This window comes from Panthera onca, chromosome E1, assembly GCF_046562875.1.
Source record: "Panthera onca isolate mPanOnc1 chromosome E1, mPanOnc1 haplotype 2, whole genome shotgun sequence".
NCBI lineage: Eukaryota > Metazoa > Chordata > Mammalia > Carnivora > Felidae > Panthera > Panthera onca.
Genome location: NC_138352.1, coordinates 57,617,583 through 57,642,135, shown reverse-complemented (window position 1 = coordinate 57,642,135; position 24,553 = coordinate 57,617,583). Strand labels below are relative to the sequence as shown.

Here is a 24,553-nt window from a genome sequence, read left to right as displayed (position 1 = left end):
GGGAGGCAAACAGAAATGGTTCTAATCTGTATTTATGGATGGGGAGAGCCAAAGCAGAAGTAGTCCGGCTCCATATTTGGCATCAGAGACAGGAGCTGGTTCGGGGTCGGGGTCGGGGTCGGGGGAGGCAGAGGTAGAGGTGATCCTGGTGTGTCTTGATGTTCAGCCAAAGGAGGAGGGTCCTGGCTTACGGCTGAGCAGTGGCAGGAGCTCTCCTTTTGATCTCTCTGGTTCACCTCCAGAGAACCCTTCCTATAGCACTTCCGTCACCTTCCTCATTACAGAATGTCCCCAACAGTCGGGCTCCCAGAGCTGACTTGGCAGCTCTGTGCAGACAGAGGCTTCTCCGGTTTAGCCAGCGCTCAGGACTGCGGCCTCATGTGCATTATTCATTCACACCATATTTTTCCTTTCCCAATTCTGCTCACACAGTCGTCTGCCCTCTTCCAGCGCTCTGCCACCCGCCTCCCCTCGGGGCTCCTGGAACCCAGGGTGACGCGTTTGGCAGCCCTGGCTTTAAAATTTTCCCGGCCGGGCTCCGCCTCGCCGGCAGCGGGCTCCACCCTAACCCTAAGTCCCAGGCGGCCACCGGCTCCTCCCAGTTCTCTGAACTACAAGTCCCGCCGTCCCTCGCGCGCGCTCTCCCGCCTCGCCCGTGCCCCCCACAGGCGTCGCCTGTAAATCGGTCAAGAGTGCCTCCCATTGGTCTCTCCGCCCTGTCAGTCACCTGGGAGTATTGAGGGGCGGGTCTGAGGTGGAGATCCGGATCCGGAGCGGCTGAAAGGCGGAAGTGGAGGCCGGAGCCTGGGACACCGCCGGGGGGAGAGGAGCGGAGCCTGTCCGAGCCCCGGCCCCAAGTAACGCCGCCGCCCCGGAGCCGCCGTGAGTGTGCCTGTCCCGCGACCCAGTGTCTCGCTCGCGTTGAACCCTCTTCGGGGCAGCACTTCCTCCCGCCCAACCCCGGCTTAGGGGGATAGTGACCCCTCCCCCGACCCGTAGCCCCCTCCTAAGGGGCTCCCCAGGCGTCGGGCCAAAGGGGGGCCCTTCTTACCCACTCTAACCGGCCCTTTATGAGCCTTGGGACACCCCCAGGGCTCTCCTCTGGCCTGTCCAGTTCAGTTGTGGGAGGGAGAGACCCCAAATTCTGCTCCCTCTGCTCCCAGAACTGGAGGAATCTTTGCTAGGTATGAAGGAGGCGGTCTTCCTTCTCTATAGAGGTGGCGAGGAGTGCTGTCTGTCGCGGTTTTCCTCCCCGCCGGCCCACACCGTCCCACAAAAACAGTTGTCCCCTCCAGCCCTAGGGAAATTTTATCTCGATTTCCTGGGGCGGGGGGGGAGGGCGGAGGGGTCCTGGGTGACAGCGTTCCACTCTCACAGGCTCCCATAGCTCCTCCCTTCCCCTCTTTCCTCGAGCCAGGGAGCCAGCCAGGATCTCAGTAGAATTTGAAGTCTTGGCCACTTTTTAGGGATGAACTGCCTTCTTGTCTTGCCCCCTCCACCCCCATATCTGTCCTCTAGTTATATTGTTCCCTAGTTGTGTTTTCTGAGTGTATTTCTCTTCCTGCCTCTGAAAAATTTAGCTGAGGTTTGCTTAATCCTAGCTACAGATCACAGATCAGGGTGGATCTGCCCATTCATTATCTTCTTTCTCTCTCCCCTCTCCCCCTCCCCCTTGCTCCAGGCTCAGCCCTGTCCTCCCAGAGCACGTGAGTGGTTTCCAAGCTGCTTCAGAGGGACTGCTCCTCCTAGGACTGCTGTCTGTTGGTCTTTAGGGTAGAGGGAAAAGACCAAAAATTAGGAATCTGGAATCAAAGGGTCCTGGCTCATCTCTTTCCCACTCTCAAACACACACACATCTCCTTGATCAACAGGTCTATGCCACTTCTAGTCCTAGGGCCTCTCCAGTCCCTTCTGGGCTTGGACAAATTGTAGATTATAGAGGAGCAAGGTGAGAGCACAGTGGCACCTCTGGCTTCTTGATGTGCTGATTTTTGTAGCCCAAGGGATTCCCATACATGCCAGAAAGGGCTGATTCCCCCCAGCCTTTCCAAGAGGCAGCCTGTACTGACATCTGATCCTTGTCTAGTGCTTGGGACTTAGGTGTGTGAAATGGCTGTTGTCTCAGACCAGCCTGGGAGGTTCTTTGTTATGTGGCCAAAGTACAGGCCAAGACTGTACCTTAACGAGAGTAGCCTGACTCTTTGAGGCCATGACCGACCCTTGCTATCACATCCGAGGAAGGGAGGAAAGGCCATGCAGTCTTTGGGAATTTCTGTAGCTCTTCAGTGTTCTGCACCGTCTTTACTGCCCTTACAGGTGCTAAACGTTTTTTTTTTTTGCCTTGAGACCTTTTCTGACTTCTTCTGGACAGTCAGTCACCAGTGTCTCACTCCTACAAACTTTTGAGCTAGACCTGGGATGCACTCGTTTCGTTTTTTTATTGGACAACAAAAAAGCCTACCTTATTGGGGTCAACAGTTGGACCACTAGTGTGGTCTTCTTTGGAAGGTTGTTGGAGACTTCTGTGGCCAGTCTAGTTTCTCTAATCTGGTCAGCCTGTGCCTCTGAGGGGCAGGGCTGGAGAGGCCTGACTGCTCACTGGCCATCGGTCTCTGACCAAACTTATCTCGCCTGTCGAGGGTTGTGGTTTCTGGAACTCTTTGAGAGTCACAGGATGAGGCTGCCAGCCTTCTGAGGGGACCCTCTTTGTCTGGACATGCTCTCCCGGCCAGAATTCTGAAACAGGTTTTTGAAGGAGAAGCTCTCCCTTTCAGAGAGATGTGGAAGGCATCAGTGCCCCCGGTAGTCAGGCAGCCGCTTCCGGTATCCAGGGATTGTAGAGTCCAAGCAGAGATCTGACATTGCTTGGCAAAAAGAGGAAGGGCTCTGTGTGCCACAGAAGCCTCTCCTCGCTTGCCTCTTTCGACTAGTTGGCCTTTTCTGCCTTCATGCAATAGAGAGGTGGTAACGATGGATTTTTAGAAATCATTTTAAAGTTGCAGGGTTTTTTCACACATGATCCTCCCAAGAAACAAAGTTCTTTTCATACCTGTTCCTTACCTTACAAGAATCCTGGGAGATCATGAGATTTTGTATCTTCAGTTTAGAGATGATGCTGAAGGAATTTAAAGTAGCTAGCCTTAGGTCATCTGGTTAGAAGGTGGTAGAGCCGGGGCTTGGGATTTAGGAATCCACATGCCTCTTTTTCCCTAAGAGTGGGCCCTTCTTCGGGCTGCTTCAAGGAATGGGCACGCAGGGTGAGCAGGCAGGGGCCCCGCTGCAGACCCTTTAGCGTCTGTGTCATTGATGCCCTCCTCTGCTTCTGTTTTTTCCCCCACCCCCACACCACCTTCCTAGCCTCCATGACCCCCATCTCCTCTGCCTCTGGGGACCATGGTAGTTATGAGTCCCAAGTCAGTACTCTTCGGGGCGGGAGTTTGCTGACATCTGTAGCATTCACTTCTGGGAAAGTCGTGATGGCTAGAAAATGAAAGTAAAAGTGAGTGGGCTCAGGGGTCTCTCTGGGCCGGGTTATGGGTGTTGGGAGCCAGCAGCGCGGCTTCTGCGTCACCCCCTGATTCCCCTTGCTGCTCGCGGGTGGGAAGAATGTGGCTGTCCACCAGTAGCTCCTTTCACTAGAATTTACATGGAAACAGCAAGGTCAAAATTCAAATTCAGCCCCACGAAGCAAGTCCTTCTTAGAGACATCCTTCTTCTGAGCCTTGTCCAGTAAACAGAGAGGTAGTATGGTAGGGTGGAAAGCACAGGAGCTTTATAGAGTCAGCCAGAGCTGAGTTGTTGTCTGGACTCCCCCACTTACCAGTCGCCTGGCCTTGGACTTGTGACTTGATCTTGTTGAGCCTCTGTTTCTTCCAGTAAAATGGGGATACGAAGTATTTTGCAGAATTAGAAACAGGGTAAAGGAGCTAGTCCGGTGCCTGGCACAGGATAGCCAGATACCCACAAATAGCAATTTTATGGATCAGTGGGGTTTCGAAGGCACATTATAATTCATCCCGAAGATTCTGCTTCAGCATTGGTACCAAGTGTTGCTGTGTCGCCTGGTGCTCTGCTTCATGGTTTCGCATGTTGTCTCATCTCACAGATACCGGTCAGAATCGGTGTGGGTTTTATTCCCATTTTGCAGAAGAGAATGCTAAGGCCATGACTGTGCTTCTTCATCTGGGGTTCTTGGACCCTGCGGGGGTCCTGTGCTGTGGGTAGTCCAAGCCACCGACTAAGAGGGGTCTTTGCATTTTCTAGGCACTTCCATCTTAGTTTTAAGCATTTTTGTATTAAAACAGTCATGGATCTATTACAGATTGGAATGCAAAGTTTACATGAGTTTAAGCTAACACAAGAAACTTAGAGACAATATTTTGTTTGTGGCAGGCTGCTTTGGGTTCAATTCCCAGATTCCTGGAGTTTTGCATTTCCTCTCCCCTGACTTTAATCAGGGGTGCTTTTGTTGGGGCTATTTGAGAAGCACTGCTTCAGGTAGGATTTATAATACTTTTTTTTTTTTTTTTTAAGTTTATCTATTTATTTTGAGAGAGAGAGAGAGAGAGAAAGAAAGAACATGAGCGGGGGAGGGGCAGAGAGGGAGAGAGAATCACAAGCAGGCTCCATGCCATCAACACAGAGCCTGACACAGGGTTCCAACTCATAACCTTGAGATCATGACCTGAGCTGAGATCATGACCTGAGATCATGACCTGAGGTGCCCTGTAGGATAGGATTTATAAACTGGGATGTCACCAAGTCCAGGTAATAGTGCTTCCAAGAGTCATGGCAGAGAATTGGAATATATCTTAAGGAGTCTTCCACATTAATAGCCTGATATTTTAAGAGAGTAGTTCTCAGATTAAATACCCCGTCTCCTGTATATTGGAATAATAATACAAGTAAAAATGCAACTTTTTGAGCTTTGCTATGCTCTTCTTAGCCATTCATGTGTCCTGACTCCTTAATCCTCCTGACAACCCCAGGAGGGTGGTACTGTGTTTAATCCCCTCGTTATGGTGGGGAACTCCCAGTCGGGTCAGAATCGAGTCTGTGCTTGGATTCCCCTATTGTCCCATTTCTGGGCTGTGTGCTCCTCCCTTTGCCTCCAAGGCTCTTCGCCTCACCTGCCTCCGAGGCACATTTCCTGACTTTTCCTCTTAAAGCGCGCAGTTGGCCGTTGGAACATCACTTCCTCTGTGAAGCCTTCCCTTCCTCTAAGTAGGCTGAGGGCTTTTCCCCTCCCTGCACTTTGGTCTTAGTACCCCTTGTCTAGTGCCTGAGCCCTGGAGGGGTCATGTCCTGTTTTCTCTGTGTGTCCAGGCCTCCCATGGTCCCCATCATGGAAGGCCCCTGCTGGGGTTGTTAAAGAAAAGCGCAGACATTCATAGGTGCCCTTGAAGCACATGTCTGCCCACGTCTTTTAACACACACTTTCTGAGCTCACACAGTGTGGATCCCAAAGCCTGGCCCATATCTTTGGCCTGTCCTCCAGGAAGTTGCTCACACGCAGGAGAGCAAACAGGTGAACGGGATGAATGTTACAGTGCAGATGACATGGGGGTGGGGACAGGTCACAGACTGAATTTCTAGAGGGTTGCCGTCTCCCAGTCTCCAATCTTCCCAGTGAAGGGTTTCATGGGGAAAGGCGGCCATGGCTTTGGCCATCCACGGTTCCGCCGGCCACCTTCTGCAGCACGTGTACCCGGTAGCTGTGCTTCGGTGGCTGCTTGTGGCGAGGTGGCACCGATGGCAGGCTGGGACTCAGCAAGATCACTGGGGGTGACTTCACCTCTGACGCGGGGCTGCTGCTTTGCACATCTGCATGGGCTCATTCGTGAAGGGGGGAGATCTTAAGAAAGTGGCACCAGCAGCTGTGTGGACAGGAGTGGTGAGAGCAGCCTTCCCTCTGTGACCTACTCCCATGGCCTTCAAACTCTCAGGCCCTGTGCCTGTGGGGTGGGGCACCTCGGGACCACTGATGCGGCTCCTGCCACCCCTCTTCCCACACACCCCTCAGTGTGGCTCCGTGGAGAGTTCACTTGTCTTAGGAACATGAGTTCATGGTCACTGGTGTCCTTGGATCTCATTTTGCCACAAGATGAGCCACTGCCTTTTTTTTTTTTTTTAATTAACTTTATTTCAGAATAGTTTTAGAAAAACTTCATAGGTAGCACAGCTTTCAGTTTTCTCATCGGCTCACTTTCTGCTACTATTAACCTCTTACATCAATATTGCACATTTGTCACACTGAGTGAACCAATTTTGATACGTAATTGTTCGTGAAAGGTCCGCACCTCACTCAGATTCCTTTCGCTTTTATCTAAGGTCCTTTCTCTGTTCCAAGATCCCATCCAGACACCACATTGCATTTAGTTGGCGTGTCTTCTTAGGCTCCTCTTGGCTGAGCCAGTTTCTTAGGCTTTCCTTGTTTTTGATGAGCTTGACCATCTTGAGGAATACTGCTCAGGTATTTTTTAGCGTGTTTTCGGTTGGGATTCGTCTAATGTTTTCTTCATGATTACACTGGGGTTATGAGTCAGGGGAAGGAAGACCACACAGGTGAAGTGCTGCTTTCATCACACATCAAGAGTACATGCAGTTAACGTGACTTATCTCTGTTGATGTCAGCCTTGGTCACCTGGCTGAGGTGATGTTCGTCAGGTCTCTCCACTGGAAAGTCGCTGTCTCCCCTCCCCTTTCTGTACTGTCCTCTTTGGAAGGAGGTCATTATGTATAGCACACACTCGAGTGGGGGACTATGCTTCTCTCCTCGAGGGCAGTGTATCTACGTGAATTATTTGGAATTCTGGAATAGGAGAGATTTGTTTGTTGTCCCTCAGTTCTTTATTCTTTTTTTAAAATTTAATTAATTTACTTACTTTGAGAGAGAGAGAGAGAGAGAGTGAGCAGGAGAGGGGCAGAGAGAGAGTAATGGAGAGAGAGAATCCCAAGCAGTCTCTGCACTTACAGCACAGAGCCCGATGCAGGGCTCGATCCCACAAACCGTGAGATCATGACCTGAGCTGAGATTAAGAGTTGGATGCTTAACCAACTGAGCCACCCAGGCGCCCCGATTTATTCATTTATTTATAACAGTATGGACTCATGGATATTTATATTTTGGTTTGTAATCCAGTACTACTTTATTTTATTGCTCAGATTGTTCCAGGTCTGGTCACTGGGAGGTCTCTCAGGTCCCTTTGACCCACCCCATCATTGGGGTGGGGGGGGGTTCATTTTTTGAGCACCTTTTTTTTTTAATGTTTATTTTTGAGAGAGAAACAGAGCGGGAGTGGGGGAGGGGCAGAGAGAGAGGGAGACACAGAATCCGAAGCAGGCTCCAGGCTCCGGGCTGTCAGCACAGAACCAGATGTGGGGCTCGAACTCATGAACCTCGAGATCATGACTGGAGCCGAAGTCAGACACTTAACCACTGAGCCACCCAGGTGCCCCTTTTGAGCACTTCTTTATTTTTCGTCACTACCAGATGCTCCAGGCTCACCTTGCATATTTCCTGCCCCAGTCCTAGAATCGGCTATCTCTTCAAGACCACTGCCTTTTTTTTAGCAACTGTTTCCTCTAAGTATGTTGATATGGACCTGTGTGGCTGGGTCCAATTAGTTTCTTGTCTTGCTGGTTCGTCACTGAAGACACCAGAGTTCAACAAGGTGAAGATGCCCCTGGGAAATGTGTGTGGGAGACTCCTGGCAGTTGACCCCAGGAGCAGGCTGTTGCTTCTCGACTCACCCATTCATACTTCTTGTACCCCTGCCTGATGTTTTGACTGATCCAACAACTGGACTGATCCCCGAATGGTCAGATTTGGTGTTTGCTCTGGAGTTCACTATCCATTTGGGAAGATAAGATACATGACCGTCCTCTATTTCAGGTGCCAAGTGCTCCAGCCAAACCTTCGGCCTTAGAAGGGAGTCCCTGTGGCCTGGGCCGGTGTTGTTTTGCTGCCATTCAAGAACAGACCTCCCCTTTGGGAGGGTTTGTGGCTCTAGGCAGGCCCAGGGCAGGCTGTCACTTTGAGCTGTGATCCTGAATCATTGAGTAGCTTAAATCCTTCTGTTGTACTGTCAGCCCTCTGAAGATGTGTAACTTGAGCCCTTCTGGCAACACTAACTTGGGATCTTAACAGGAGTTGGTTTACAAGCCTCTAGTCTTCTATTCCTAGCTGCCTGTGTGTCCTCTTCAGGTGGCTCTGTCAGAGCATCCCGGGAATGGGGGAGGGCGTGGGTGGCCTTCCTCACCCTGGCTGCTCTCCTAGTCATCACATTGCTCTCTGAGCTGCTCAGAGGCTGTGGTGATTAATGACGCCAATTTCCAAACCTCTAGCATTTCCAGCCTGGTTCTTTAAAAGGAACTCTGGTTTCTTTGTCAGCTGTCCTAGTCCTGCCCCCTCCCCCCCCCCCCCCCCCCCCCACAACTGAACTACTTCTTCCCTTTCCTGAAAGAGGCTTTGAAATGGAAGGAAGGGCATTTGGGCTTTGAGATGCTTTCTCTTGTGGGGCTTTTTCTTTCTTTTCTTTTTTTTTTTTTTAAGGGGTTATTGTTTACCTGTTTGAGGGTTCAACCCTGCTGATTTTTCCGGATAGTGGTGGTCCCCTCTCCATTCTTGTGGCTTTGGAAGCCAGTCTCCAGAGAATACAGGGTGAGGGTTATTGACAGGACACAGGACATCAAGGGTGAATTTGTCCTTTTTCTAGGACACTGTTAAAAGTCGCCGTCTTAGTCTGTTCAGGCTGCCATACCCAAATGCCACAGACTGCCCGGCTTATAAACAAGGACATTTATTTCTCACAGTTCTAGAGGCCGGAAGTCCAAGATTAGAGGGGCAGCCAGCATGGTCAGGCTGTGGTGAAGGCCCTCTTCCAGGCCAGCTTCTCTCCATGTCCTCACATGGCGGGAGGGGCAAGGGAGCTCTCTGGAGTCTCCTTTAAAAGGGCACTAATCCCAGTCATGAGCGTGCTGCCCGCATGGCTTAATCACCTCCAGATACCATCACATTGGGGTTAGGATTTCAACGTATGAACGCGGCGGTGGGGGAGGGGGGGTGGTGCACAGACATTCAGACCGTAGTCGATGTGTTCAGCATTCTCTCCAAATGAGGGACATTGAAGAATGGGGTCCAAGGAGACTGCAAGCAGAAGGAACGTGTGAACAGGGAGTGAACATACTGATTGAGGATCTCCTTCCTTCGTAGGGACCTCCAGGGTCAGGGGCTTCCCTGCCCCAGGAACATTTATGAAGGGCTTGCTCGGAGCCAGGCCCTCTGCCAAGTCTCACGTGTATCCTTTTGCCAGCAGCCTTGGGAGATGGGCATTAGTCTTTCTATCTTATGTATCGGAAAATGGGTCCAGTGGTAACACCAGGTCACCCCAGTACATGGTGGCTCCGGGACTTGAACTGGAGTTGGTCTGACTCCAAGACTTGTGCTCTTAGCCCCTATGCAGAAGGAACCTAAGAGGTCCTGTCTGAGGTAGTGAAGAGGTTCCTTGGCTGGGCTGGGCTGGGCTGGGCTGGGCTGGGCTGTGGCTTGTGATGGGGTGTGAGCAGCCTGGCAGGTGGATGTGGATTTAAGCCTTCAACTGCCGCATCACTTGCCGGACCCAACCAGGCCTGTATTGCAGCTCCGTTCACCACCTACTGTGTGTGTATTGCAGTCTCTGTTTACGAGCACCTACTGTGTGTCTGGCTTGATATCATGTGCTGTTAAAACAAAGGAAACCCGTAGTGCAGCCTTGGAGAATGTTGTTGTGTGCTCCTTTTCATCTGTAACAGTGCCCTTAATTTCTCTACCCTCTTCACTCCTCATCTCAAGCCCCCAAGTTCTCCAACCTCTTGCCGGACTCATTCATTGAAACTTGTTTAGACTCATTCATTGCCTGGTTTCTTCACCTGGCACTCTTTCTGCATTTTGTTCAGCAAAGATTAAGGAAGAAAAAGTCAGGGGTGCCTGGGTGGCTCAGTGGGTTGAGTGTCCGACTTTGGCTCAGGTCATGATCTCGGGTTCCTGAGTTTGAGCCTCGCATCAGGCTCGCTCCCGTCAGCACAGAGCCTGCTTGGGATCCTCTCTACCCCCTCTCTTTCTGCCCCTCTCCTGCTCTCTTTCTCTCTCTCTCAAAAATAATAAACATTTAAAAAAAGAAAGAAAAAGCCCGCCTAAGATACTGTACTTTGTATCCAGGCTCTTGAGAGTTGCCTTCGTCCCTCAGATCTCACAGTGGGAACTTTGACCTTGTTTCTTGTTAGTTGGGCGGCCTCTGAACCACAATGTATGTGGTGTCTGAGCAAGAGGAATTTGGTTTGCTGGTGTCTGATACCTGATTCTCTTTTCCCCATTCACTTCTCAAACACGGTCTCTGCCCTCTGCTCTCTATTTAGGAGCTGAGGGCAGTGAATTCACTTGGCTTTCTTTTGTTTTCATTTTTTTGGTAAAGACAGGAAGGGTTTATGAGGGATGTCAGTTGCTGGTCACTTGTTGGTATGAGTAGCCCAACAAACAGGTGTGGCTGATGACCCTGACATTCGGCAGAGGTTCTTGGCATCTTTCTGGGCATGTGGCAGGAGCAGAAGTGGCAGCTGGCCCGGCTGGTGCTCCTGGCCCCCGCAGAGACCCTCCAGAGCCAGAGGGGAAGACGGGCTCTGTGTTGCTGAGATCCCAGCTAGAACTGTCCTAAGTAAATAGTAACTGCATGAGGGCGCCTGGGTGGCTCAGTCAGTTAAGCATCCAACAACTTTGGTTCAGGTCATGATCTCATGGTTCGTGAGTTTGAGCCCTGTGTCAGGCTCTGTGCGGACAGCTTGGAGCCTGGAGCCTACTTCGGGTCTGTGTCTCCCTCTGTTTCTGCCCCTTCCCTGCTCAATCTCAAAAATAAACACTAAAAAAATTTTTTTAAAGAATTAATAAGTAAGTAAGTAAATAAATAAATTAATTAATAAAGTAACTGCATCAGCAGAACAAATACAGGGTAGTTGTGAGGCTTGTGGGTCAGCAGGGCTCCCATGTCTGAACTCACTGGCTTTCACGTAACTCGCACTCTGTCCTGGGATCACAGCAGGGAAGAACCTGTGCCTTGGCCGGCTCTCTTCGCATCCTCTCTCTGGCACTAGCAAGTGAAGAGCTGGGTGGTGGCCTGTGAGCCACTGCTCTGCTTCAGTCCTGTTCCCACCACATCTTGTAGCTAGCTGCGTGTGGATTTGTGTCGCAGAAGGTACCAAACTTCAATCCAGCTTTTGCTTGAGACTTCTTAGCTGCCCCGTTGGGGCCAGAGGGTCCACCGCAACCCTGCCGACTGGGGTGTGCTGAGTCAGGAGATTGGGTCCCCTTAGGGAGAATAGTCTCTTAGGAGTGTCAGTGTCAGCACCTAGGGCCCCTAGTGCCTCTTAGAGTCAGGAGACAGGACGAGTTTTGCCTGGTGCAGCCGCAGGTGGTCCCCTGTCTGTCTGGCCTTCCTCACTACCTGCCGCCCCAACGTCTGGCTCTGTTGGCCAGCACGACCAGTGAATGAGGTTCTCAGAGCTACCCATGACTCCTGGGGCCCTTCTGTGGACAGTACAGGCAGCCCACAGTGACCAAGCTGTGTCAGCAAATATGTGATGTTTCCCCCCCGGCCCAGCCCCCATCAGTCATCCTCCCTATAGGCACAGGGGCTGGAGGTTTCCATCCTCTGCCTGAAAGTTAGCGCTGAGTCTGCTTCTGTCAGCCTCAGGATCGTCTGTTGTCGAGAGCCGAGAAAGCAGCGCGAAGCTCAGGGAAGGCTTTCTTGATGTTCTTAATGGGGCAGGGCTCCGGGAAGCTGGGGATCTGTCCCTCAAGGGTGGCTTCCGCCTCACTCACCTTGGCATCTTCCTGCCCAGGAGAAAGGGCTGTGGAGCCCGGTTCTGCCCGGAGAGTGGAAAGGACCGCTTGGTCATGTGCCTCTAGGGTTTCAGACTCCTGGAGCTCCTGCACCCTGGCCCCTTTTGCAGGTGTTAGTGCTGTTAGTGGCTCCAGCAGGAGCCCCTGTGGACAGTGTCAGGGCCCCGTTGTGGTGGGGAAGTCCAGGCAGCCAGCCCCAGCAGAGTTCTCGTTGAAAGGGGAGTGAGCTGAAACTGATCCCAGTTAAGGGAGATGGATTAAGGGCTCGGGCAGATTCAAGGGCATCTTGCAGTGGTAGGGGGCGCAGCTCACCCTGGGCAGCTCTCTGGGATGCTTTCCTTCCCTTCCCCCTGGAAAGGCAGTCCTCTTACTGTGACTGTGTAAACGCGGCACACCTTCCTCCCCTGCTGCCAGCTCTCCTGATCCTGAATCCCCTACTTTGTGGTGGGATGAGGGGCCCCAGCCCTGGCCTGACACACCCCATCAGCGTTCTCCCCAAATCTCAACCTGGCCTTCTAAGCCTCTGGCTTCCAGGGCCAAGATTCCTCTGTTATCCTCCAGGTGGGACACAGGTCCTCTGTGTTGCAGTCCCATAGTACTGGTCACATGGGAAGATGCCCCTCTCTTTGATTCCATCCCCCAACCTGCACCCCCTAAACCCTGCAGACTCTGCAGACTCCCTCTGGACTGATTGGAGAGTGCACAGCGTCACTGTGGTAACCTTTCTGCTCACTGAAAAGACATAAATGTCACCTTCCCTTTTTATTATGAAGCTTTAAGCAACTTTAAAATTCTTCAGCCCACAGTTAAGTGCAAATATATTCTTAGTATGTGTGTAGCGGTCCTGTTTGTATTGAATCCTATTAGCTTGCGCCTTGTTAGCTGGGTACTTTTGTTCTTTCTCTGCCCTCTATTTTTTTTTTACATTTATTTATTTTGAGAGACATTTGTTCTTTCTCTGCCCTCTTTTTTTTTTTATGTTTATTTATTTTGAGAGAGAGAGCATGAGCACATGCGTTCGTTGGGGAGGGGCAGAGAGAGAGGGAGAGAGAGAAAATCCCAAGCAGGCTCTGCACAGTCAGCGCAGAGCCAGATGCGGGGCTTGAACTCATGAATTGTGAGATCATGACCCGAGACAAAACCAAGAATCGGATGCTTAACTGTCTGAGCCACCCAGACACCCCCTCTATTTTTTTTTTTGTTTTTTTTGGTTGTTTTTTTTTTTTTAATTTATTTAAGCAATCTCCACACCCAGCATGGGGCTCAAACTCCCAACCCCGAGATCAAGAGTCGCGTGCTCCTCTGACTGAGGCAGCCAGGCTCCCCTCTTTTAGTCCTCTTCTAATTCAGGCATCCGTCTTTTTGATTGTCTTTATTATTCTGAATTTTGTTATACTAAAGAGGAGACAGAAAATATCTTCTATACAGGGAAGCTAGAATGGTTTCATAGCATTTGTAAGCTTTACTTTCTCTCTGTTGTATGCAAAATTGGATTCCGGAAACATTCTGTATTGACGTGTAACTTACACGTAGTAAGATTTATACATCTCACTTGGACAGCTTGATAGATTTTTACATTTGTGTACATCTGTGTGTCTACCTCCCAAATCAAGATATAAAATATTCCTGTCTAGCAGTATTTTTTTTTTTTTTTTACAGTTTGATACAAACTCATTTTTCCATTGTTAAAAGCCATATTCCATTAAAGCCTACATAGAAGGCTGTTATTTGTACATAGAACCCCTGTTATTTGTAGTGGCTGTGATGACACTGTTAATATTCTCGGGTTTTCTATCTGTGACGAGGAAGCCCTGCTAGAATTACAAGTCCTGGGCTTGGGTTCTGCCACCACCTGACTGTGACTGCAGGCAGGCCACCTCACCTCAACTTCATTTCTTCTGTAATTGGAAAGAGGAGGATGAGGTCTTCAAGGACCTTGAGCTTTGGCAACCAGTGAGTCAAAACTAGTTAGTTAGGCCCTTAGTACTGTAAGAAACCTGTCATTTGCTAGAGCCTCGCCCTCGGCCTAATACTGTGTTACGCGAACTATGCATTGTTTCATTTAACCTTGACAACAACCCCATGCAATTGGTATTAAACAATACCGTTTTATAGATAAGAGACTGAAGCTGACAGTAGTTGCCTGTCTGATTTGGCCAAGGTCACTCGGCTAGTAAACGGTGGAGCCAGGCTCTAACTAAACCAGTCTCCCAAGTCCTAATCTGTGAGCTGTGCTGGGGAATGGTGAGTGGGTACCTCACGTGGCTCATGGCTTGTGTTGCTTCAGATTTTTCTTCCTTCTGAGTCTGCAGCCAGTCAGAGGCCCGGTAGTCCTTCTGTGAGTCTGCCCTCTGGTCCTGTGTGCTGGTAGTGGCGATTTTCCCCTTTGAGGAAGGCCTGTGTTCTGGAGCCTGTGGGTAAATCATCTCCCTGGCTGACTCGAGCTTTTTAGTGTCTTCTAGCTTCACCTTTGAACCTAACTACCTCTTCTCCTGTGCCCCACTTTTCATTCTCTGCAGGCTAACACATTGCTTCTGCTGTCATCGTTTCTTGCCCAGCTCTTATGGTGTTAGATATTCAGGAATGCTTTCATCTAGAGTATAGCTGAAGAGTCACTGGCCAGGACCACCTTTTAGGGGGCCCTGGGCAGGGTCACTTGGTTCTCCGTCCTTCCCCCACCAGGGGCTAACCTTGAGTGAGCCCTTCTCAGCCTCTGGTCAACGGAGTCTGATTGGTTTCCCTAATCAGCTCACTGTCCAGGCTGTGCCAGGACTGTCAGCTAGAGGAAGTCTCTGAAGCAAACAGGAAGTGTGAGAGACGCCCATCAGCTGGAATTGCTCACTCTTTTACCAGGAAGGACAAAAAGCATGAAGTGGGTGACTTCACGGTTAGAGAAGAGACATATCTAGTGGAGGCTAGGGTGAAGGGCAGCAGCATCTGGCATCTTAGAGGCTTCAGTAGTTGCATGAAGCCAGGAATCAGTCCCCACCCACGGTCTGATCCACCTGTGTTGTCCATGGCACTGATCTGGAAGGGTGCCTTTCTGTCTCTGGCATTCCTCCCTCCTTCCTGTATCAGCTATAGCTCTTTAATGTCTATTTATTTTTGAGAGGGCGTGCAGAGAGAAAGGGGGGGAGAGAGAGAGGGAGACAGAAGACCTAAAGCACAGGCCCCATGCTAAAGAGCACAGAGTCTGATGTGGGGCTCGAACTCATGAACTGCAAGATCATGACCTGAGCCGAAGTCCAACAATCAACCGACTGAGCCACCCAGGTGCCCTCAGCTGTAGCTCTTGTGCTTAAATCGGCTGCCTAGAATCACTGGGGGAACTTACTTTAAAAACATTTTCTGGACTCTACTTTTAGAAATTTTAATTCAGTTGGTCAGGGTTATTTCTAAATGCCCTGGTGATTCTGATAAAAAAAAAGTTTGGTACCCACTGACCTTCTAGTGTCCAGAGCAGAGAAAAGCCAGAGTAAGTGTAGTATTTTGCTGTTTATCTCTCTCTCTCCCGCCCTTGGCTCCAGAACTGGCTGGGCATATATTTAGGAGCTTGGGTCCCTCTGCCCTTTCATGTACATTGTGGGGGAAAGTGTCGGGTGCCCCCCAGTCCTTGTGATCTCTTCCATTTCCTATGAAGATAATAAGATTGGAGATGGTGCTTATACTCCATAGCCTCTGAACAAACCAAGGTTCTGACTTGGAGCGTAAGGGGAGCAGTCACGTCAAGGTGAGTCTTTTGCCATGGGTCTGAAGCTCTGCCCATTTTAGCAGCTTCGTGAAAATATCCAGGAGGAAATCCATCCTACTGGTGTGTTTTTCCTGGTGTTGGAGAAACTGGTTTAAAAAAAAAAAAATCTTTTGGCCCATTCCGTATCTTATAAGAAACTCTGACTACAACTTTAGCTCTTAAAGAGAATTTGATTTTTACCTGAAAGAAGATTTTTGCTATGGCATTTTTGGTTATAATTCCATTACCTGCCTGTACCCGTGGGTAATTCTTGCCTCTGGTTCAGAAGATTCCCACAGTGAGATTCCCTCCCCCAGCTGGCAGGCCAGCTCAGTGTGTGAATTCACCTTTTCCACCTGCCTGGGTGCATCCTCAGCTTCCCAATCTTGGGAGGGGAGGGTATAAAGCTTCCTGGGGTTCTGGGCGTGGCCTTTGCCTGTCCTAAACACGCCCATGTCTTCGCGTGCCCTTTGTGGCAAAATCAGCTTCCTCTGTGTCTTTATTGTCTTGGAAGGTCAACACCTTTGTTCATGTGATCAGCCAGAGGGGCCAGGAATAATACCACGAGGCAACGGAGGCCATAAAAAGTGCCTTGTGTGCCTGCTCATGTGCCTCTGGAAAGCAGGATCAATATCCAGGCAGAATATGTCACCTGCCAGTTTGTGCCGGGGAGAGCACCTACAGCGCTTTTAAAAAATACAGATACTTCGGGCTCCTGGGTGGCTCAGTTGGTTAAGCATCCGGCTTTGTCTCGGGTCATGATCTCATGGTTTGTGAGTTCAGGCCCCACATGGGACTCTCTGCGGTCAGCAAGGAGCCTGCTTCGAATCCTCTGTCTCCCTCCCTCTCCACCCCTCCCCCACTCGGGTTCTCTCAAAAATAAACATTAAAAAAAAAAAAAATACAGATCCCAGGCCCTCCTCCAAACCTTTGTAGGAACCTCCAGGGGCCGGCTGCACAGGTGATTTTGAAGTACAGACAAGGTCAGGAACCACTGGATAAGAGTTACTTGTCTCTCCTGGCTTGTTAAAAATACAAGTTCTGTCTGGGCAGGTTTGGAAACCCACTGATTCGATGGGGACAAGACTTAGATGTTATCTCTGTATTTTTTGACTTATGGGTGCTGATTACTTCCCACCCCAGGAGCCCTCAGCCCCAGCTGCTTTGGTTTTGTTGGAATTGGGGACTTGATCTTCCGTTCCCCTCTCCCCACTCCTTCATACCTCCTTCTGTAGTGCCCCAGCCACACTCTGCCGCCCAGCCGGGACGATGTGTCACGTGGATTTGTGGTAATAACCAACTTGTAATTCCATTGTGGTTTCCCTCTGCTGCTGTCGCCTGCCTGGCCCTGGGCGGCTCCTCCCACAGTTGGAAGGAGTCAGGGCCTGCAAGATCACTGTGACTGTGGGCCGGAGCCACACCTTGCAGGCCAGCCGGGCTGCTGCCGCACAAGAAGGTCTCAGGGTCTCGCTCACCCAGCGACCGGAAACAGGGTGGGTGTTGTCTCCAGCATTCTTCCCACCGCAGGGAGATGGGCCAGGAGCGCAGGAGGTAAAGGAGCACACAGGCAACCCGCATCCAGGTCTTCACCTATATGCTGGGTGGCCTTGAACAGGGCATTGAACACCTGAGAGGCAGGCTATTTATGTGAAAAAAAATGGGAGATTGTTTTAAAGCTAAAGGGAGATGATGGTTATGCAATTGCTCGGTGAATGCTAGCCGGCTCTGAAAAGGATTTCTTTGGTAGGCCTTATGAGGAAGGCTCTCAAAGAAGCCAGAAGCACAGACCCTGCCTCAAGGGCCCGAGAGTCTCGCAAACATCAGTGACTGGGGTGAAAAGAGAAAGTTGTAGGGGCGCCTGGGTGGCTCAGTTGGTTAAGAGCTGACTTTGGCTCAGGTCATGTTTTCGTACTTTGTGGGTTCGAGTCCCGCGTCAGGCTCTGTGCTGACCGCTTAGAGCCTGGAGCCTACTTGTGATTCTGTGTCTCCCTCTCTGCCCCTTTCTTGCTCATGCTCTGTTTTGGTCTCTCTCTCAAATATAAGTAAACATTAAAAAAAAATTTTTTTAAAAGAGAAAGCTGTAAAACTGTAAAATATCATAGCACTAGCATTTCTTGTTACTAATAGGGATTCCCCAGCTCCCCCCCCCCCGCCCCCCCGTACTGCCTGCCTTCCTGTATTCTTGGGGAAGAGGTGGCTCCCGGTTCAAACCTCTTTTCCCTTGGTGCTATCCAGAAAGGAAACTGTTTTTCCTGGCTAGTGAATCATGCTTCCTGAAGCTCACTTTTTAAATGAGTTGCTAGGAGGACGGGGATGCGAAAAGGGATTTCAGACTGAACAAAGCAAGCCCTTTGCCGTCAACTTCTTGCATGAGCATAGCCCGTCGCTGCCCACAGATACCCTTCTCTTCATTCACGCCCCCGTCCTCTGACTGTAGGGGGATGCACTCCCCTTGCCGAGGGGGCAGCTCTGGGCTGTACTTGCTTGGGCTCTTGTTCTGAAGACCCCTCCTGCATTGACTCCATTCTGCTAAGGGTAGTTGAATCAAAGCTTTTTCTTTCCAGCTTAGGTTCAGATGCTATACAGATGTTTAGGATGAAATACCTCGTCACAGTACTCGTCTGTAAAACATTCTGTAAACGTTCTGGTATTTTTTAGTATAAGTCTTCTAGAGGCTTCTGGAAAGAGGCTCTTCATCCTTCTTTGCGCCTCCAAAGCTATCACTAACAGAGTGACTAAGATGTCAGTGCGGAACACCGGCTGCTTGGGGTGCAGGTCTCGGTGTCCCTCATTTGTGTCTGCCCTCCCATACTTCCCTGTTCCTTCTCTGCGTCACCTTCTGCCTCTGCCAGTAGAGAATGGAACTGAGGTCTCTGTTGAAAAGGGAAATTTGGCAGCCGTTCTGACTGCCTGCAGAGCTCTCTGGCTTGGGTGTGTGTTTGGTTTTGTGTGTGTTTTGTGTTTTAATGTGTGTGAGACTTCTGGTCCACCAAAAATGAGAGAACCAGGGGGAAGAGGTTTGGGATGAAGGAGTGAAATGGGACTTTGATTCCAGTGCACAGTCCAGCCTCCGACTGAGAAAGTCCTTCTAGAGACAGCAGGACAAAGTGGCTATTTTGAATACAACTTGCACTGGCCAGTCCCTGGTCCCCGAGTGCCCACAAGGTTGGCCAAGCACCTTGTCTGATGAGCTTTCTATCTGGACTCCCTGTGCCCTGGTCAGCCTCACCATCCACTCTGGCTTTGCACCGAGGTGCGCTGTGATCTTAGCTACAGGACCACAGGTTCGTTGTTTGTTCATCTGGATCCTGGCGTCTTCCCGCATGATTTTTTTGGTACTCCAAGGAGCCTGTTGACTTAACTGTCACCAGGCTGCCATATGCCCATTGTTCTGCGTGTACCTGATACTTGGGATTGGGAAGTAATATGTTTGCTCAGAACCATGAACCTAGAGTTGGGAGACCACTTTTCACTGCTCAGATGATTGTAGGGCAAATAGATGTGTAGTACCTCCTAGTTCGGACTCTTCTCCTAACTTCTGGGAGGTGGGGGCCGGGGGGTTGGCAGGATGGGAGGATTCAGGTCCTCAGGGAGGGCAGCGGGAGAGACCTGTGATTTAAGAGTGATTTGAGAAGGCCTTGCTGTGCGACAGTCTCTGGCCTGACCAGTACTGCTGATCTCTCTTGCAGTTGGAGTTCCCCCGTCCTCACTAAGTGCCTCTTCGCGCAGCACCGGCCCCCGCCCCACGCTCACTGGTACCACTACAGCAGGACGGGCCATGGCGGGTCGGGGAGGTGCAGCGCGACCCAACGGACCAGCCGCTGGGAACAAGATCTGTCAGTTTAAGCTGGTCCTGCTCGGGGAGTCTGCAGTGGGCAAATCCAGCCTCGTGCTCCGCTTTGTCAAGGGACAGTTCCATGAGTACCAGGAGAGCACCATTGGAGGTGAGTGGGCACAAGGGAGTGGGGCGGCCTCAGGAATGCCAAAGAAACGCCTTGGCGTTGAGAAGGGAGCCGCCTGCCCGGAGGGACTAAACGTGCCTGCGGCGGCAGCACCTCTTCCTCACCTGGGCCCTGGAATCAAATCCAACAGCTGGTCTCCATGCCGGAGTCCCCACCGCCACCCAGTAAGACTTAGCTGGGAGTCCAAAACTGGCTTCTCCTCCCGATTATGCCACTGTACTATTGCGCGGCCTTGGCTAAGGGCCTTCCACTGACCCGGCCTCTGGAAGGGAGACCCTCGGTCTGAGGGTCCTTCTGACCGTACCAGGCAGTGCGTCTGTCCTGGCCTCTCCTACTTTGCAGAATGGGGAAATGGCCTGGTGAGCGGGCCAGCGTTTCTGAAGTTGACCTTTACCCTCGAGCTCAGAGCCTATCATTGATTTCCTGGTGGTCAGCGTGTAGCCCGTGAGGGCGTGGGCTCAGTTCCCTGCCTCAGTGTCCTGTACAAACCTTAGGGGCCAGGGCGGACGTTGGGCTTGAGTCACCCTTTCTCTGCCCTCTTGGTAGGAGGTTTCCAGGCAGCTGGAAGCTAAACGGGCCGAGTCAGCAGTCCTCTGCTGCCTCCTCAGCACCCGAGTCAGGAGCTGGAGACGGGGAAGTGAGGCAGTTTCCCCCCCACTGGGCCCTCAGGGGCATGGGGGGAGGGCAGAGCAGGGAGCTGGCTTCCACTCTGAGCTCTCTGGGATCCTCCCCTGGTTCCCAGCGGGGTGGGGACTCCCACCTGCCTGTCCCGGCTCTGGGACTCCTCCTGAAGCATGTGCACAAGCGCCACATGCTCCCTTGTCTCCTCAGACCAAAGATAGGGTCACTGTGTTACCTGAAGGTCGAGCCACAGGGTGGCCAATCAGGAATGGGTCAAGGTCAAAGCTGGGGGTGGAGGCTAGCCAGCATGCCTGGAGGTGGCAGGGGCAGCCGGGAAGCCAGCCACCCAGCCTCCGCCTGGCAGTGGAACAGCATGTACTTTCAGGCGGCCCCAGTGTAGCTAAGTGTGTGAGTGTCCTCAGGAAACCGAAGGCCAGCAACACCCCTGGGCCGGAGCAAACTGAGGGACTAGGGAGGCTTCCAGCCTGACTGTCCCCTGTGAGGGGAGGTGGGGAGGGGGACGGGGGGAGTGGTGGGCCCACCCTTCTGTGCTTGGGAGTCCATTTTCCCCTGGGCTTTTCCCTCTCTTGCCCCTTGCCAGTCCTCCTCGGAGGTGCTCCTAAAACGGTTCAGGTGCGGACAGACATCCCTTCTGCCCTTGCCTAGTGTGGGTCTGTAAGGCCTGTGCAGCCCCCAGTCCCCTTGACACATGGCAGAAAAATACAAACACCACCTACCCTGCTTCAGCCGCTGGGCTGGGGGCTTTTCTGGGCCCATCTCAGCAAAGAGTCCACATGCAGTACTGGGGAGATATGTGGGGGTGGCTTCTTGAGCTCCTTCTTGCCTTATAACACCACCTTCCCTCTTACAGCGGCCTTCCTCACACAGACGGTCTGTTTGGACGACACAACAGTCAAATTTGAGATCTGGGACACAGCTGGACAGGAGCGGTATCACAGCCTGGCCCCCATGTACTATCGGGGGGCCCAAGCTGCCATCGTGGTCTATGACATCACCAACACAGTAAAGATTTCCCCTTACTTCTCAACACTTTGTTCCTGGATGGGGTGTGGGCAGATTTCCTCTGTCGTTTGGGGGTGTCTCACCAGAATCTCCAGGGCGGTAGCATCTTAGACACTTGGGCTCTGCCAGCTCGAGCTTCCCTAAGTGAGTGGCCCTGGGCAGAATGCCGCCTCTGTCTCTCTGACATTCTGGCCTTGTCTCCCCAGGATACATTTGCACGGGCCAAGAACTGGGTGAAGGAGCTACAGAGGCAGGCTAGCCCCAACATCGTCATCGCACTTGCAGGGAACAAGGCGGACCTGGCCAGCAAGAGAGCCGTGGAGTTCCAGGTGGGGGGAGGACAGGACTTGGTGGGGAGGAGTAAGCCGGCTCCACGCTTGGCTCAGCCTCGGCTGCTCAGGGGCTGTGCGGAGGGCCAAGTGGGGAGGCCGGGGCGCTTTCATCTGCCGTCCTCTCGTGACTTGAATGTGGGCCTAAAGGACTTCTCTGCTCCTCCTCGTTCTTTGTCATCGGCTGGTGGCGTGTGTATGCATAAGGATAGCTGAAGCTTCCGCTTATTTTTTGTGTAAACTGACTTTTCAATGAAACTTACTGAAAAAGGATTACTTTTATCCACATAAAACACGCACGAGTAAAATTTACGCGGTACAGGAAGATACATGGAATGAAATTTAAATCTCCAACCCAGACACTCAGTCTCCCTTCCCCCAAGTTCATCACAGTTTCTTATTTTTCTAGAAATATACCCATGCGAATGAATCCCTTCTTTACATCGATGGGGGTGTGCCCCATAATACTGTGTATTTTTTACCAGGCCCTTAACCAATGGACTTGTAGGTTGTTTGTAATAGCAAACGACTGGAAGCAGCACTGCGGTCAACATCCACATGCTTTTGTATTTTTTCCAAATGTGCATGTGCATTTGTAGGATAACTTTCTAGAAGTATTTTTTTAGCTTAGTGATTTTGAAGGGCAAAAGGCAGAATGGACTTAGGAAAACCTGAGTAAAACATCTGCCAATGTTTGTGAACTGAAAGGTGCTGTATGTGAAGTGGGGGCCTTGGGTGTGGTGCAGATTTGTGGGGGACCCAGAGCAGGAGAGCCTCGGGACTGAAAAATCCCTGCATTGTCTCTATTGTGTGTAAGGCGACTGTGAGGAGGGAAGATTTTTATCCTGGGCCCTGGCCCCTGCCAACTGTCATCATTTCCCTCCTACCCACTTTCTCACCTCCATCTAAACCAGGAAGCACAAGCCTATGCGGAAGACAACAGTCTGCTGTTCATGGAGACATCAGCAAAGACTGCGATGAACGTGAATGAAATTTTCATGGCAATAGGTGAGTTGCTCTCCTTCCCTCCCCTCCCCTGACCAGGGTCCTATCCTATCACTTGGCTGCTGTTTTGTAGTATATGGTAAGTCTGTGGGGTCACTTTATCTGACTGCCAGATATAGAGAGTTCACCCCGGAAGTTTCTACAGCCTGGGCCAAAGTCTCAACATTTCACTTTCTGACCCTTTAGATTACCACCCACCGAAAACCCTACATCACCATCCCCCTACCCACTTCTTAGGATCTTTAGGCTGATCTGGCTCTGTAGTGAGTCATCCTGCCCGGGTTTGAATCCTTGTTTTATCATTTAACTCTGTGGTCCTGGGGCAAGTTATTTAATCTCTCTTGGCCTCAGGTTTGTTTTTTTTAATGTTTGTTTATTTTTGAGAGAGAGAGAGAGAGACAGAGAGACAGAGAGACAGAGAGAGAGGGAGACACAGAATCCAAAGCAGGCTCCAGGCTCCGAGCTGTCAGCACAGAGCCCGATGTGGGGCTCGAACTCATAAATGGTGAGATCATGACCTGAGCCGAAGTTGGACACTTTACCAACTGAGCCACCCAGGCACCCTCTTTGCCTCAGTTTCTTGAAACACTCAGAATGCATGCACCTGGCGCAAAGAAGCGAAGCTCCCCCATGGGTTATCCCAGATTGGGTGGTACAAAGGCCAGCTTCCACTCAAGCATACTTGGAAGAGTATTGGGGTAGCCCCACAAATGCATATTTCCCCTCCTCTTCCAAACAGCTAAGAAGCTTCCCAAGAACGAGCCCCAGAATGCAGCTGGTGCTCCAGGCCGGAACCGAGGTGTGGACCTCCAGGAGAACAACCCAGCCAGCCGGAGCCAGTGCTGCAGCAACTGAGCCCCCCTTGCCTGCCCGCTGCCCCCACCTCCTCCGCCTGACCGACCCGACTGGAATCCACTCTAACCAATCGCACTTAACGACTCGGGCTACCACTGGGGGGGCAGGGGGAGGGGTCCGCCATGATTTCTCCATAGAATTTTGATCATAGGCCGGAGTGAGTTATTCCACCTGCACCTTTCTGTACAAATACTAATTCAATTTTAAGTCTTAAGTCACTTTTTTAATATATATGATCTTCTGCTCTTCCCACTTCCAGCCCTTTCTACTGCTCTCCCACTCTTCCTCTGCTGGTAGTAGCCACGTGCCCCTGTTCCCCCCCCACCCTTGTATGTGGGGAGGCGGGGGTTGGAGCAGTTACCCTTCTTTCCCTCTTGCTGATTAGCAGACTCAGCAAGAGCATCCATATCCTTACTGTGTTTGGAGTGGGTTTGGTTCTGGGTGGTGGCCCTAAGGGGCGAGGGAAGGGAGAGGCAGCTCTTCCCTCAGCTGGCTGTCATCAGGCTGCAGCCCCCCCCCCCTCACCCCCTGACGCACAGCTGGGAGAGAAACCACAGCATTACCACAGCATTATTGTGACAGCCACCAACCCATTCCCCATAACCCCCCTCCCCCTCCATCACCCTGACCTCTGGCTCTGAGCCCTGTTCTGACCAAATCACGATGATGAGTATTTGGGGGTGGGTGGGTAAGGGGGGGGTGGGTGGGAGGGGATGGAACCAACTTTTTCTGTATTTTGTATTGTATGTTTTCTTCAACATGTAACCAATCAGTATCTTGTCAATATAGTCAGCCGATCGATCGACCTCCCACTTGTCTTCCTTGTCTCTCTCTGGCAGTTTATCAGACCGCATCTGCTCTAGCTTACTTGAACTAACTTCACTCCCCCACCCCCCACCCCGCAAAAGTGAAGGGATGCTGGTGGTGATGGTAACCAAGAGAAATAGGCCCTTGCTCTACCAGCTCTAAGGGGTAGGGTGGGGTGAGAGTGACCTGGGGCTGAATCTCACCAAGTTTGAAGTTGAGGGGCCCGCATTTGCCTCTCCCCCACTCCCTCCAGATTCTACTGGGGTGATGTACAGTTTGTATTTGAAAATAGTTGGTCTCTGAAACACCAGAAACAACCTCTTTGGGGTTTTTCGGTTAGTCTGGACCA

The 24,553-nt window shown here is 51.3% G+C and overlaps 1 protein-coding gene across 1 annotated transcript; it reads left to right on the top strand.

Annotated features, from left to right (window-relative positions):
• Nucleotides 1-756: 756 nt before the first annotated feature.
• On the top strand, nucleotides 757-24,203 carry RAB5C (RAB5C, member RAS oncogene family). The gene is made up of 6 exons (XM_060646065.3): nucleotides 757-882; nucleotides 19,292-19,546; nucleotides 21,057-21,208; nucleotides 21,415-21,537; nucleotides 22,452-22,545; nucleotides 23,282-24,203. The coding sequence occupies exons 2-6, from the start codon at nucleotides 19,381-19,383 to the stop codon at nucleotides 23,395-23,397; spliced, it is 651 nt and encodes a 216-aa protein (XP_060502048.1). The 5' UTR covers nucleotides 757-882; nucleotides 19,292-19,380; the 3' UTR covers nucleotides 23,398-24,203.
• The last annotated feature ends 350 nt before the right edge of the window (nucleotides 24,204-24,553 follow it).